Source organism: Phaenicophaeus curvirostris, chromosome 11 (assembly GCF_032191515.1).
Source record: "Phaenicophaeus curvirostris isolate KB17595 chromosome 11, BPBGC_Pcur_1.0, whole genome shotgun sequence".
Classification (NCBI taxonomy): Eukaryota; Metazoa; Chordata; class Aves; order Cuculiformes; family Cuculidae; genus Phaenicophaeus; species Phaenicophaeus curvirostris.
In genome coordinates this window covers 6,416,817-6,433,080 of record NC_091402.1, presented here as the reverse complement: position 1 = coordinate 6,433,080, position 16,264 = coordinate 6,416,817, and the positions used below count along the sequence as shown (strand labels likewise).

Genomic DNA, 16,264 nt, shown 5'->3' with positions numbered 1-16,264 from the left:
TGGCATCCTGGGGTATTTTGACTTAGATGTTGAAGGCAGACATATCCCAAAATACAGCCCATATCAGGGAGGCTGAACCAAGAAGCCAGTTGTCTACTTGTTTTTTGAGAACCTGGCAAGGAAGATATTGCTGCATCTGTATCTGGGGAGTCACAGAGGCTTTTCACCCAGTATTAGGAAGACTGGCAAATGCAGTGTCAAAGCTTGGGACCCCCATACAAGCACCCAACATGCAAGCGCCAAAGGATTTGAGCTGCAGCTTATCACTTCGAGCCAAAGATACTTTGGATTTGCATCATCTGAGAAGTAACACAGGAGGACAGAGCATTAACATCGGGAGAAGCGAAGACTGGGGACAGACACAATAGAAGTCTTTGGAAACTGAGAGAACTACTGAAGAGTTGTTACTATAAATTACTTCCTGATGTATCAATGATCTTGCTGATGTTAGGTAACATTTCCTTCGGAGATCTGTGCAGAATTTGACCCTCAGTACTTCGGGTTATTGAGCACTTCTTGTGAATATTCTGTCAGGCTGTTTGCAGCAGGCTCTGGTATTTCTCATGGAATACAGATCAAGTTGACAGGCTAGAAGTTTTGCAAGATAGTCAAATCAGACTTATTTCTGGCAATGGGTCTGGGACTCCACACCTCCCATCTGAAAATTTATACCACGCTGTTGAAATCTTCCCGTTCCACAGTTTTCCTCCTGTTTCCTTAATACAGATAAATAGGAGACCTCCTCTGCACTGCTGGCTGGCACACCTCATTGCCAAGGATGCTTCTGGGGGGGAGCTTCTTAGCAGAGACCCTCCCAGCCCTTCAGTGAAAGCCTCCAAAGTAGACTGTCATGATTTCTGACCACTCTGAAAATACCTATGCTAACTTCTGCCTTGCAATGGCACCGCCAAAGCAGGACTGGGGCAGCCATTCCACTGATCTGGGAACAGGAGCCCTCCAAGCTCCAGGCTGTAGCACTTTCTGCTCTGCACAGAAATGAGCTCAGCAGCTCCCGCAGGCTCTGCCTCTAAGGCAGCCTTCTCCCCAGATGCTAAGGCATTTCGGAAAAGGCACAGCTAGAACAGCCTGTTCAGAGAAACACATTTATCTATCCATTAGAACATCACAAAGAAAAGAAAGGTAAAACAATTAAGAGCGATGACCACATTACTTCAGCCTTTCCTGACCAGTTTTCCCCAATAGTGCACATACCCTACTGCTTCAACAACCCAAGTTGGCATTAGGCTTGTTACATCTCTCTGCTTTCCTCTCTCCACGCTGAGGACCATAACATTACTTCATGCCACAGATGGCTGCTCATCTGGAAAACTCCCTCTCTTGAGGGGCCACGTCAGTCTAATCCTCCCGCTGATCCTTCTCCCCGACTTGCAGTATGAAAATACTCAACCACAGCAGCATCCAAGCGGCCCGACGCAAGGCTCCCCTCCTGGCCTTCGCTGCCTCTCACCACAACCAATCTCTGAGCTGGACCGACAGCAGTTCTCGCCTCACCATGCATTTCCACTGAAGTCGTTGCATGCATTTGAAACTGCTCATACTACATGCAAAAACCTTCTGGACTGTGTGCTCATGGATATATCTGTGTCCAAAGGCTGCCAAGAGGCAACACAATGGTTTTTGTTTATATAGACGCTCTTAGAGAACACCTTTTTATTTTACTGAATGCCATTACCAAACCCTTTTAATGCCATAATTTGTATCTACAGTTATAAACATTGAAACCTCCATCATTTTATGTGATTTAAGCATTTCCTTAAGGAAATATTCACATTTCTCACCGAGTAGAACATTCTCAATGGGAAAATCCTGCTTCCAAAGAGAAACCTAAGCAGTCTTTACCATGGCCAGAAAATAAAACTGTGCAAATTAAACAAAGCAAAAGCTTACAGTTTGTCTATATTGAGTATGCTTTTGCTTTTGCCAAAAAGCAAGCAAGCTGTCACCTTAGCAACTATGTCACGCTTTGCAGTACATATGCCACTTTGAACAAACACCTTAAAAGCAGCACCTCCACACTGTATGTTCCTTTCCATAATGTTCTTGACAGCACTTTGCAGATTCCACCCCCCAGAGTAAAAGCCATTAAGACCCCTTTGGCCAGCTGCTGGGCTGGACAGCCAGCAAAACGGCCAAGTGCTGTTTTCCACACTGCACCCCCGGACCTTAATACTACTAAACCACTTTTATTCATTCTGAAACGATAAAGCTGTGTTTGCAGAGGTGTGCTGTGAGCACTTTGCCTTACATCGCCAGCCCTGTGCAGAGCCCAGCATCACCTGCTTTCTGCCTCTCCCCTCCTCCTGCATCCAGAGTAGGTCCTCTCTCCTGGAACAGAGTAGAGACGTCAGCCAGTGACCAGGTTGTCTCCTGGCCCTTGGGATCACACATAGTGCTATGAATCCAGGTTAACTCAGGGACCACGGGATTCAATTCATTAAAGGGTTTTATGATAAGCACCTCCAAGCTTGTCCTCCCCTGACTGCTACATTTGAATCTAAAGAAGTCAACATGCAGGGCTTTTACCTGGGGCTCCAATTATGCAAATGCTAATTTATAGGAGTGATGACTGAAACATCTCCCTCATAAAAATTGGCAAGGAGACATTAACGGTACATGTCTAATGGCAGAACCCTCTATCTCCATGCATCTTATTGCTAGTTTGAAAGTCAGATAATTTTTGTTCTTCCTTTCATAGAAACCTGGTTTGCATATATAATCAAATTTAGCATTAATTAGTCTCTCTCCTCATCTTCTATTCCGATTGCTTCTAACAGCCACATTCGGATAATGCCAGCAGATTCTGCCATCAAGAAGGTCGCTTACCATGTTGAGCTCTTACCAGTTTCACTTGGGGATTTCCATGGAAGTAGTACATAACCCTCAAAACTCCAGCCTCCTGGAGCACTGTATCTCAACCATATGTGCTAATCCCACATAACTCATTTAAACCAGGTCCCACGCTGGGCTGCCTGAGAATTGTCAGGATATAAAAGAATTGTTAGCTGACCTTTTAAAATCAACTCTTTCATGATCACAACGTGAGCCTAAGTGGAAAATGGTAGGCACTTTTGAGACGGAAGATGTCATTTATTCACAATGTCAGGCATTGCTGACCTTTTCTCCTTCCCTCCTGGCCTGTAACATCATTTGTACCATTTTAACAGAACTTTTTGATGGGACAAGATTAGCACAGTTCTCAGTTTCCAACAAGATACGTACACAGATAAACAGGCACGTGAAGAGCACGCAGAACAGCCAGCGCTCTGCAGTCTGCGCAAAACCATGGGATCATAAGACAGATTTCCTGCTCTTTCACTTGTGCTCTGGGTTTTCAGTCTTCAGGGCTTCCATCGACCTTCTGCTACCCTGATCTAAAAGCATGTGGTTTATCAAAGTCAAAGGTTTCTGAATCACAAGACTCACAGAAGCTGAGACTTTAGGACCACAAGGTAAAACATCATGTGGGCCCTGTTACTACTTCTGCTGCCTTTATCCCAGTCTCACTGATGAAAGGACATACGGCTTTCACATCTGTCTTCAGTGAGACTACAAAAGCCTTTCAGATCTTCGCTATCACACACAACAGAGCCTGATGTCTGATGGTAAAATCCACCTCCCAGTTCCTGCTAATAAAAATAACCTGTCCAACAGAGGTCCCTGTCTGCAGATTACCAGTGCCTCGATATGTGCTCAGAAGGCTACAACCAGTGACGAGGACCAATAAAACCTGTTTGCAGGTCTCAGGTCTCTTGGACGCTCACATCCTGTTATTTCACTGTGGCAATTTTTGTCTGTACAGAGCTGCAGTGTATTTTGCATGCATTATGCTAAGCTCCCTATAAAAAAAAAAATCATCCAATTAATGGCAGCTTACAGAGAAGGGTTAGTTACACGGTAATTACCTTTCCAATATTAAAATACCATAGAAATGGATTTGCATTTTTTGATTAAGTGGCACATGTTTTATAGACCTGACACTACCCATACAAGACCTTTGAGGCAGTAACTGGGAGCAGGTTTTCAAGAACAGCTAGATACCTACATCCCAAGGCAGAAAATTAACAATATATTTTTTACTTGTTTGTGTATCTTACGCATCAAGATGGAAGGACTCAGCACTAAATGCAGCACCTGCATAAACAACATCAGCAGGCAGAAAGAAATATTCTTTTTATTAAGGCTTTTCTTTCCATATAAACGTAGAGAAGATCAAACACTCAACTTTTCCAGCCCTGCACCCATAAAGAGCATTAAACTTCAGGATGGTTCCTCTGCTCCAGCACCTAAAGTCTCTGCCCACGGCAGAAGTAGAGATCAGCTTTCTGGTTAAGCAAAAGCCAAATAAGCACAAGCAAACACGATGAAGAGTCTCAAGCAACTATAAAATATCTCAGGCCTATAATACACTTCACAGAGCAAACTACTAACCATGCATGCCTCATGCAAGCATTACCCTCCTTAATTTTTTCTCATTTATTTTCAGCATCTCAAGATATCTAGGCTTTTCTAGGACACACTTGAAAGTATGCAGCTACTTATGTCCATTCATCTGCATACAAATATAATCCAACAAAAGCACTCCATGGCCACATGAGCAATCAGCATTAGGACAAAAGACAAGACTTGTTATCAGCCTTTCAAGATCCAGATTCCCTTTGCCTTCCAAATACACATCTGTTTGCAACCGCAAGGGTTGCTACCCCTTTCAGAAGCTACACAATCAAAGCAAGCTTGACTCTTGCAACAACCTGACCTTTTTCCTTGCTCCCAAATCAAATGATCACACTGTGAAGGCAAGGTTGGCTCAGTCCATGTACACACAGAGTTTTGAAACTGCCTTGTAATTCCTCTGGCCAGTTTCCACCAGAGATGAATGGGGTTCCATTGCCCAAATGCCCTGAGCTGCTTTGGAAATCTTTCGCACATCCCATGAAGGTGCTCATGAGCAGTGACGATCTACACTCAAGCAAGTCCTGGAATGTATTTTTTTCCTGCACAACAGCAAGAATTAAAACAACTCCTCAGACACATTGGGTTCATTGAACATCCTAATGCCCTGTTCCATGTTGTCCTATCAAGAGGAGCCTCGGTGTCCACAAGATTTGTCCTGTACCATAAGTTACACATATCTGTTCTGATACAAGCAGCACTGGCTTAGACAGAGCCACTTGTAAAGCCTTTGTGCCCTAAATACCCACCTCTGCTGTGCCCACACCAGCCTAGACAAGGCTGGAAGCTGGTGCAGCAGGGAGCACTTTAAAACAACCTGCAGATAATCAGCAAGGCAATCATAGTGCCTCCCAGCTTGCAATGCACTGGAGATTCTGTATCTCTGCCACTTATCAAGGATTACAGGGAAAGGTGGTATCAACAGCACTGCAGCTCCTGTTTTACACAGAAACTGGGCACATACCTGGTTGCTGTTGGTCTGCGTGAGGAACGTTGTGGCAAATCACTGCCAGGAAGCCACAGGAGCAATTGAAAAGCTCAACCTAGTGATAGAAAGTTTCCAGCTTTACGAAAATGTTTTTGCAGGTAACCACCTGATTATACATGGGATAGTTCATACACACAACCCACTGCGATGTGCAGAGTCCTGTGTTTCACTTCATTTGCTTTCGTGGGGCTCCAGGGGGGCAATGACCACACAAGAAATGCACCACAACTAACAAACTTTCTTGTCTTGCTCATTTTTTGTGGACCCCAATAAAAGCAAACTAAACACATCCAGAGATCCACAGGGCTGAAATTAATCTTGAAAGATGAACATATTTCTTCTTTCAGCTTTCCTTATTCATTATTGTCAGATGCGTGCATAGGAGAGTCATTTCTGGTGTGAAGCTGTAACAGTGTTTGTGACGTTGCAACTGGTTGTAGTGCCACAGTAAATATAATCATGAGAAATAACCTTCAGAAGCATACCCTCTTCTCATGCAAAGAAGTATCAGCCAAGAGAATCATAGAATGGTTTGGGTTGGAAGGGACCTTAAAGATTATCCAGTTCCAACCCCACTGCAATGGGCAAGGACACCTCCCACCAGACCAGGCTGCTCAGAGCCCCATCCAACCTGGCCTTGAACACCTCCAGGGATGGGGCAGCCACAACCTCCCTGGGAAACCTGGGCCAGGGCCTCACCACTCTCAGCATGAAGAAATTCTTCCTAATGTCTAGTCTAAATCTTCCCCCTTTCAATTTAAAGCCATTACCCCTCGTCCTATCACTACATGACCTTGTATAAAGTCCCTCCCCAGCTTTCCTGTAGCCCCTTCAAGTACTGGATGGTCACTATGAGGTCTCCACGGAGCCTTCTCTTCACCAAACCGAAAGACCCCCAAACTCTCAGCCTGTCCTCATAGCAGAGGTGCACCATTCCTCTGATCCTCATAGCCTCCTCTGGACCTGTTCCAACAGTTCCATCTCCTTCTTAAGTTGAGGATTCCAAAACTGGACACAATACCCCAGGTGGGGTCTCATGAGAGTGGAGTAGAGGGGCAGAACCCCCTCCCTTGCCCTGCTGGCCACGCTTTTGATTCAGCCGAGGTCACAGCTGGCCTTCTGGGCTACTAATGCACATTGCTGGCTCATGTCAAGCTTCTCATCAATCAGCACCCCAAGTCCTTCTCTGCAGGGCTGCTCTCAATCACACCACTCCCCATCCTGCACTGAAATCAAGAATTGCCCTGACCCAGGTGTAGGATCTTGCACTTGGCCTTGTTGAACCTTACGAGGTTCCCACAGGCCCACTTCTCCAGCTTGTCCAGGTTGCTCTGGATGACATCCCATCCTTCTAGTGTAACAACTGCACCACTCAGAATAAAGAGGCACAAGGACAAATACAGCTTTTAAACAGCTTTTCCCTGCCCGCAACACACACCATGAAGCAAGAGTTGACTCAAAGTTGGAAACAGGCAAGGCCTATCTTGTCCAGTTGTATGCAGTTTTCCAAGTCCAGATTTGTGATCCACATACTGTAAGTGCACAATCTATTACCAAGGTAGAGCTCAAAAAATGCAACTCTTGCTTAATTGTGACATGTAACAATTTCTTTTTTCCTTCTTCTTCTTAACCTTTCCTGGGTCTGAGTCAATGTTGTCTCTTAATGGCTTCTAAATGCAATTTCTTGGTTAAAAATAAGATTACAAAGTATATGAAAAATACAAATGAAAACATATTACAGTGCTGTGAATATTCAGAAGGATCAGTCTTATCTCAGCATCTTCTCTCCAGGTGTTTGGTGATAGTCAAAGTAGAAGACTGTTCTCCTTGAAACAGAGGTCCATGTCTGAGCCAGGTAAGCTGGGATTTGCACACCTATAGATTGCTTATCCAACAGGTGTGGTTTCACACCTGAGAAACCTACAGCCACCCTAGTCGTCTCCACACTTGCAAATATTTACGCTTGTTTGATACACAAATTTCAGCAGAATCACTATACAAAAGGCTTATTAATAAGGACATACTGAACCCTGAGCCACTGTGGGCCCACATGAATTGCCTAAAGGATGAGAGTCCAAATTCAAGGCTGAACTGCCTGGACCAGCCGAGAACATTTCTGGTCTACACCATCTCCACCCTACCAGCCCTTCTCAGGAACCCCTCACCTCTGCCATCTGTGCTGCAGCACCACAAAGCCTTCCCCAGGCATGAGAGCCTCCAATGCCTCCAATCACTGCATCACCAACTGGGCTATGAACTTTATTCCTTTGCAGATGTAATCCAGGACTCAAGTGGGAGGCGTTAAGAGGAGCTGTGAGTGGCATATGGGCTATAGTACACAAACAACAGGGCAAACCCACCAGTTTTCCCCTTCTTAGGTTGCCAAAAGGGCTTTCCCCACCTCTGTGCCCTACCTGCTTGCTTTTCACACTAGAAATCCCAAACCTGGCTTTCTGGGAAATATGCATTAAAAAAAACCCATAACTTTCCAAAAGGAGAAGTTAACATCTCCCTTTTGGATGATAAATAATCCAAAAGAAGGCAACGTCAAAATTACTTGCACTTGCTTTCTGAAATCCTAAAACTCTGTAAAACTAGCTGTTATGATTCAGCTGCCACGTCACTCCCACGGTGTCAGTCACACCTCCGACAGGTGATCCTTGTAAAGCTCTGAAAGAATCACCTGTGCTAACAAGAAAAGGCTTAATAAATTCCTCTGTCACCAGCACTTTTTCCATTAAAAAAACCCCCTCACATATCATTTAACACCCAAAATGAAACAGCTGTAAAACCAGCAATTAGCAGTGTAATTTGCCTATTCTGATCAAGCACACCAAGGGCTGCGAAGCTGCAGGGGAATGTGGAAGCGGCCACAGAATCTGTTGGAGCATTTGGTCTTTTTTTAAAGTTAAAAATTATAATTAGGCTGAAAAAAAAAAGCAGTCTGCGGGAGATAGGAACGTGTAGTTGAGACCAGAGATGGTAGGGAGAGGTAGATAGCAGTTGGTAGGCATGGTGAGAGGATAAAGAAGGTGGGAGCAACAAGATGAAGGTAGAAGAGCTGGAATATGGGTAATCCAAAAAGCCTTTTGAGTATATTAAGAAAAAAGGTCTCCTCCATGCTCTACTATACCATGCACTCAAATAGGCTTAATTCTACACACACACACATCTCAAAAGCGGGAAAACTAATTTCTCACACCATCTTAAATGACAACACACTCTGCATCCTTCCCTGGTGTTCCCTTATTGCCAAGGACTGATACTCCTCAGAGCGCTGTTTACACACACCCCATGTATGCTTATAGATACACAGGGAGCAACCAGAAGAGTTTCACATGTGGCATCCAAACAGGACAAAGGCAGCTTTTATATTTGGCTGTTGGAAGAAGTTACAGACCTAGGAAACTGCCAAGAGAAAAGAGTTCCCGCTCACTGTCCGGAAGATGCTGATGTGCTGGGAGAAAGTTTACTCAAAGGGCACAGCCCACACCCCGGCCCAGAGCCCTTCCTGGAGAAGCTGCTTCCCAACCACCACCAGACACAGCTTCACCAGATGGACAATCAAGAGACCACGCTCCCAGCAGCTATTTGCCACAGAAATAGCTTTACTCCCCATTCTTCTGCTCTGTGGTGAGTGCTGCAGAGTGGCTGAAGCACTCCCAGTGTCTGGGGCTCAGCTGCTGGATGTTCAGGCTTATCCTCCAGGCAGGACCAGCAGCGCTGGGTGGGTTTGTGGGAGGTCTGGGTGAGGAACACAAGGAACCTCATCCATCCTCTGCACGCAGGTCACCCCGCTGCAGGGCCACCTTGTCCCAAGTCCACAGCACCACCATGGTCCCATCACCCAGCTCCGTGGGACCTGGTGCTTCAGGGCACCCAGCGGAGGGGAAGAGCTGCCAACTGTGGGCAGGGAGCAGCTCCAGGGTGATCAGCTGCCCCCAGCACCCCAAAACAGCCCCTCACCGACACCTCACGATCAGGCCGCGCGCAGCGAGTGTGAACATGTGGGTAAATGCGCCCGCGCGGGGACGTGCCCCCCAAAATACGCAGCTTACATAATTCCCCAGCCAGTCGGCGTTAGGGGAATGTGATTAATCCTCCATGACATGTTCTGAACTTTCCGTTCAGAGAGGCTCTCTCCTCCCGCAGACCTACTGGCGATGAATGTCATTTGACCTGCAGACTTCACTATGAATGAGCATCAGAGCAACAAACAGTGACATTGCTCCGCAAACCAATTATCCGCCTCCTTCCCCTTCCCCGCTCGGCCCAGAGACAAGTTTGCTAAATGCATAATGAGAATTTTTTTTTTTAAAAAAAAATCATTTTTATAGAAAGAAATTCTTTTCTATCCAGCACAAGGATGGGGGGCACCCACAAACCCAGCTGAAGGATGAGTCCTCATCTCCATCCCTGCATCCCAGCAGTTCCCACTTGATGCGGGGCGAGCCCCCCCCAGTTGCCCCAACCCGTGTCCACAGCGCTGCCCACCCCTCCGCACCCCGCGGGACTCACCCACTCGAGCACCCTGAGGAAGGCGAGCGGCTCCTTCACCACACGGAAAGTGCCCGCGGAGGCGAGCTGCGGGCAGAGAGAGAGAGAGAGAGAGAGAAGGATGGAAAGAGGGATGGGGGGAGGGATGGAAAGAAGGAGGGATGGAGGGAAGGAAGGAGGGAGGGATGGAAGGAGGGATGGAAGGAGAGAGGGATGGAAGGAGAGAGGGATGGAAGGAGAGGATGGAAGGAGAGAGGGATGGAAGGAGAGAGGGATGGAGGGAAGGAAGAAGGGAAGGAGGGAGAGAGGGAGGGATGGAAGGAGAGAGGGATGGAGAGAGGGATGGAGGGAGGGAGAGAAGAAAGGAGGGAAGAAAGGAGGGAGAGACGGAGGGAGAGATAGCAGGAGGGATGGCAGGAGGGATGGAAAGCGGGACGGAAGGATGGAAGGAAGGAACGGCAAGAGGGATGGCAGGAGTCACCCCCGCGCCCCCCGCCCCGCCGGGAGGGGGGTCGCTCCCCGTACCTGGTCCACCGCTTCCATGTCGCCGCAGCCCCGCGGAGCCTGGCGGAGCCGAGCCGCCCGCAGCCGGGGAGGCGCCGCGCTGCCCCCGCGCACGCCGGGCGGAGCAGCCGGGCGGGGCCCGCGCCCGACCGACCCGCCGGCCGCCGCGCCGAACCCGCGCCGGGGAGGGGAGGGGGCTCCAAAGAGGTTTAATTCGGAGGGGGAAGATTCCGAGGAGAGAATCCTTCACGGGGAGGCTCCGGCACAGGGAGCCCAGGGAAGTTGTGGCTGCCCCATCCCTGCAGGTGTCCGGGACCGGGCTGGATGGGGCTGGGCGCAGCCCGACCCGCTGGGAGGTGGCCCTGCCCGCGGCTTGGGGGTTGGAACTGGATGGGCTTTAAGATCCTTTCCATCTTCTCAAAAATCTACGATTCTGTGAAAGCGACCTGCCTGCCCCCGGCAGAGCCGTATTCCCGGGGGTGGAAAGCACCGTGTCCCGCTTTCCCCTCGCCCTCCGGGCGCTCTCCCTCCTCCTTTCCTGGCATTTCCTTGACAGCAGAACAGCGTTTGCTGCCTCGCGTTGCCATCGCTCTGGCCTCGTTTCCCAACATCGCCTTAATAATTATAACCTAGCCTGGCTGGCTCAGCGAGGCAGGAGCAGCAGTTCCACGCGTCCATCCATCCCTTGTGCCATTAACGATGCACTGAACACTAGGAAAAAAAATTTCACGGAAAGGTTCATTGGGCACTGGAACAGTCTGCCCAAGGAGGGGGTTGAGTCACCTTCCCTGGAGGTGTTTAAGGCACGGGTGGACGAGGTGCTGAGGGACATGGTTTAGTGTTTGATAGGAATGGTTGGACTCGATGATCCGGTGGGTCTCTTCCAACCTGGTGATTCTATCATTAAAACATCACCGTGAAGGGGCAGGAATGGAGCCAGGTTTTGCCCCAGCAAAGGCTTAGGAAAGTGCTGAGGGCACAAAGCCATCATCTTGTTTAATAGCAACTGGACACGGGTCCCAATTCCACAAACATTTTCATATTCCACCGTAGCAACCAGTTGTGCCACCAGAAGGGCATCCTTACTCAAATAGGATTTGGGCCCTAAGTAGGTCAGGGACCCCAATATCTGCCTAAAAAATACCTGAAGCTTTTGCACCCTGTAGGCAATCAACCATCTGCAAAACTTTAATAAGACAATCGGTTTTGCTCAGACTAAAGCTCTATTAAAGAGAAAAAAAAAAAAGTTGAAACATATTCTTGGCTTAAACAAGATGTGTTTGTGGGGAGTGAATTTTTGAAGGTTTCATTGGAATTGGAGGCACAGGATTTTGTATCAGTCGTGGATCTATAACAGACCTGGCTGAAGTGTGTGGTAGCAATGGGACTGGATCCCATTCTATCTTTGAATAATCTTTATTTTGCCCTATAAAAAAAACAGCTTTGAGGTCGGAACTGTAATTACATTTCATATTTTCCAAGAAAAAAAAACCCACGAAGCAGTTGCTGTGGTTTGTGCCTTTCTTTCTGTCCTAGATGAAAAATAAAAAATAGAGAAAGATATGGAGAAATATTCCTTACAAAATTTAAGGAACAACTTCTAGAAGTGCCAATAAGTGATTTGTAACTGCCTGCCAGAGGCCTCCTGCTATGGGATGCAGAGTCCCTTTACTGATGCATAGGGACAGAGCATCCTTAAGTTTCTGAAGGGCACAAGCAGGTAGTGAAAACAAATTTCCCTCTGACTCTCAGCCACAGCTTCCTCCACCTCTGCAGAGATACAAGGCTGGACCACCAGAAGACACTTGCTCCCAGCTCACCGTGGAAGAATGAATTTCTTCAGTCCTGAGGAAGAGCAGGGTGACCGTGCACCCTCCTGAAGAGCTTTCCAGCTCTGATGTCTCAGATCAGCCATAGTTAGTTTGCACCAGCACAAGTAACCACCAAAATTATTGGCTGTGGGAAGTTCCACCGTGTGCTGTTTACAATGACTTTCTTGGGCTGTTTTCTTTAGTAGGTTTCTTTCATGGAGCAACTTACAGCTGTGGACATATTGAAGTAGTTGAGAAGCCTCCCGAGAGACTGAAAAAGTACCAAAACATTTAGAAAAGGCATAACTGAGCAGCAGACTGGGAAGATGTAAAGAATCTTTTTCCTTTGTTTTACTGGTAGTGTACTCTGGAAGAAACACATGCCCATTCTCCAATGACTGTCATGGAGAACTGGAAGCCTAATTTGCTTACCCTGTTGCTAATTATCTCCTACTATAATCCTGAGACTATTAGTAGCACTTGAACTTCAGTTTTCAAAAATTGTCAAAGGCAGAAACAAAACCAAATATTCTTAAGACCCTCAGGACTGTCAGGTTGGACTCTCTGCAAGACTGGGGTGGTTTCCCCACTGCTCTCAGGCTCAGCATACTTGGGCTTGCAGCATCTGCAGGAGCTCCCATGCACTGCATTTTCCATTCCCTTTCTACTGTCCCAGCTACATTTCAGCTTGGTGCTTTTTAGTGCTCAGCCATCCCCACCTCGGCTCCCACTCTCCCAGAAAACCCTTGTGGAACCATGGCAGCAACTTGATTTTATAGTTAGTAGTGAGTGCCTCTGCTAGCCATTATTACATCTTCCCGATGGCTGTTAGCATTTGTACTTCAGTATTCCAGAGTGGCGCTCCCTGGTTTTCACAGCAGCTCCTTTCATATATGGTCCAAGTTAGAAGCAAGAGCATCTCCTTCCCAGTTCTTGAGTCTCCTAGCACAAGCTTCGCTCTGTGAATGGCATTGGAGGTGCACACTTGGATACTACATAATAGAATACACTCTGAAACGTATGTTCAAATAGGCAGAGATTGTGCATCTGCAGTTACTGGAGACAGCTAGAACCTATACACCACAATACTAAATTAACAGGTGGATGACTGCTTGACACAAATTAATCCAAAAAAATGCCACAGAGGTGCAGTTATGAATCTCCACAATGCATGAAAAATAGTTTGGGGAGACTAGCAGTGTTCCATAGAGACAAAATCTCACACTGCGAGTGTGCACACTAAATACAAGAGCCTCCCAACCTTTCCTTTCCTTGGAGAAGGTCCACCAGTGCCACAGGGGAAACGGCAATGCCAGTTCTGCATCACTGCTGGGAGCAGAAGTCATCCCTGTCCCTCTCCCCAATACTATTGCTTTGTTGCTCTTCTCTATTCACTTTGGGAAGATAAATTTAATAGGCACAAATCCTGATAGATCAAGTTTAAAAGCCAAAGCCCTCAAGCTTGTCCAGCTACAAGCAGCTATTTCTTTCCTGTTTCTAGGAAGCATGTACCCTGGTTTTTCATTTGGGTACAGAGTGGGAAGCTGCCCCCCGTTAATGGCAAGTGGAAAACTACATTGTTAGATGTTATATATCTGTAGACAAAGGATCCAGAGGTACCTACTCCTCACTCTTACCTTGGAAAGGTTTTCTTCCCAGGGCTTCACCAAAAGTTCTGTGTTAGACTTCTGAACTACTTGAACCTGTATTCTGGCAAATAATTTCCTACTGAGTCCTTCAAGCACCAAGTCAACTAAATTCAGCCTTTTGCTGAATTTTCCACACCCATGGACTGCAGATCACACTGTGCTGGGAAGTTTCAAATCAATACAAGCACCAGATCAATACCAGTACTGCTGTGCCAGCACCTCTCCTTAGCACGCAGCTCAGGATCAAGTTATCCCTGTGGGAATGGAGAAACGGTCATTGCAAGAGGACACTAAATTTAGAGATGACAGTGATGCTGCCTCTGCCCAGAGCTGTGGCAGGTAGAGCTGTGCCAGCCTTGAAGGGCTGAAAAGGACAGCAGGGATTTGTCTTTGCTTGGTACATCTTTGGTTTAAATCTTACTTCTACCTGCTAATGGGGAAATGATAGAGTGATCTTTTTTTATTGCTGGACCAGACAAAGCCAGAAACACATACAGTTAGGTACACACACACTCCTGTAAAAAAAAAAAAAAGTAAATAGTTGAAAATGCATTTCTCCTTGCATGTGGCAGAGCACAAAGCCTGTGATCCACAGGTCATCTGGGCTGCAGCAGTGAGGACCAGACGGTGGGGTCACCCAGTTTGAAGTGAGAGTAAGGCAACTGGTGATAGCACCAGTGCTGGTTTTTTTGTGAGCAGTTGGGTGTGGAAATGAGGTCTCGCACACGTGCTAGGAGGACCATATGGCACTTAGCACACCAGATTTCCCAGCTCCAGCCAGGCCTCAGTCTCACACTCTACCTGTCACTCTTCTCAAAAGCCACACTGATGAGGGTCATTTCATCCTCTGGAGGTCTCTATCAAATTTGTTCATGATACATTATCCCAAAAAGAGAGCTTGGGGCTGTCTCTTGAATATTTCTATTGTTTTTAAAGCTACCAGTCATTTTGATTAGGTTACAGTGTTTTCCCCTCAGGCTGTATTCTGCACCAGGGAGCTTTTAACCTTTTCCTGGCATGGGGAATCTACCCTCCCATCCTAATGCCAATTGCCAGTCATTTCATGGCTTCATTTGTTTGATGTCTTCACTCCAAAATTTAATAACAGGTAAGCAACAAAATATGAGGCCTTGGGAGAGCTAAGAATTGCCTTCCATGTGATCAGAAACCACATGTGGGGATCATTGGGAGAAACCAGTTTTTGCCCCTTGGGTCCCAGCCACCTCCTGTACCACATTTTCTACTGCCCATGGGCCTCCCCGCTTGTTCCATTTTCATGTTCTAGGTTTGCACCTCACCTAGAAATAATCCTTAGGAAACCTAACTTCCCAAGGAACTTTATTTCCTAAACTTCCATGTGCCCAGGGAACAGGGCCAAAAGTGAATATCAATCTCTATCAACCCCCTCCATCATGTGTTAGGGTCAATAAAATGAAATGCCACAGTGTTGCTGAATATTCCACCCTCAGAAGCTGAAAAAAAGACTGTATACAGAAACTCACACGTGCTTGTTATAGAGCAAAATAGCTTGGAAAAAAAAAAAAAAAGGACACCTCAGTATGCTGCCAGACAGTCGATAAAAAGTTTTCAGGAATCAAATCATGAGAGCAATGAGGCCATTGCTCATTATCAAGCTAAAGGCACAGAAGTATTTTTAAAAGGAGCTTTGTTGAATCAGCATTTGTTTTCCTAGCAACATGCACAATTTCTTTAAGCACGGTCATTTTCAGAGAATGGTATGAAAATAATTACAGAGCACGCTCTCAAGGTTCAGTGATTAAGGTGAGCAGCCAGCTGTTTGGCTGCACATCTGATGCTGACCAAAAATTATCACCCCTATCTTAACAAGATCTCTAGATCTCCTAAAGACTTACAATTATTTCTCTCTTGATCTCCAAGAACAGCTGCAGAAATCATATTTGGCATGTCTTTCTGGATTTCAGCAATGTGCACGTGAAATGAAACAAAAAGTCACATTATTGAAAGTCAGGTTTTCCTGGGTCCAAAAGGATTGCCCGACTTCACTGCAACCTCAGTTCTGTGTACGAAGAGTGATCCTGATTTGATTTTAAAAATTAATCAGTCATTTTCCTTTTCCTTCTTAATCCTTCGCTGACATCAAGGCTTGTCATTTTTGATCCTAGCTTCCAGAGCGCATTGTCTGGCTTTAATCAAAAGCATTCTGTAATTAGGTTCCAGCTAATTTAGCTAAGACTATTTAAAAGAAAAAAAAGTAACCTTGCTTCCTGGTGAAGCCCAGCTAATTTTTAAAGGAGCTGAACAGGGGTAGTTTCATTTCATAAATATATTGCTGGCAGTCAAATCCTTCCCTTAAAAGTGTGAGG

At 46.4% G+C, this 16,264-nt stretch overlaps 1 protein-coding gene across 1 annotated transcript in view; it reads right to left on the bottom strand.

Moving 5' to 3' along the window:
* SYNPR (synaptoporin) overlaps positions 1-10,587 on the bottom strand; it is a 112,967-nt gene extending 102,380 nt beyond the window's left edge. Inside the window, exons 1-2 of the mRNA XM_069865998.1 lie at positions 10,481-10,587; positions 9,977-10,042 (exon numbers count right to left, since the gene is read on the bottom strand). Of these exons, the coding sequence (XP_069722099.1) occupies positions 9,977-10,042; positions 10,481-10,498 (84 nt within the window). The 5' untranslated portion in view covers positions 10,499-10,587. The remainder of the gene's footprint in view (positions 1-9,976; positions 10,043-10,480) is intronic.
* Positions 10,588-16,264: the final 5,677 nt, after the last annotated feature.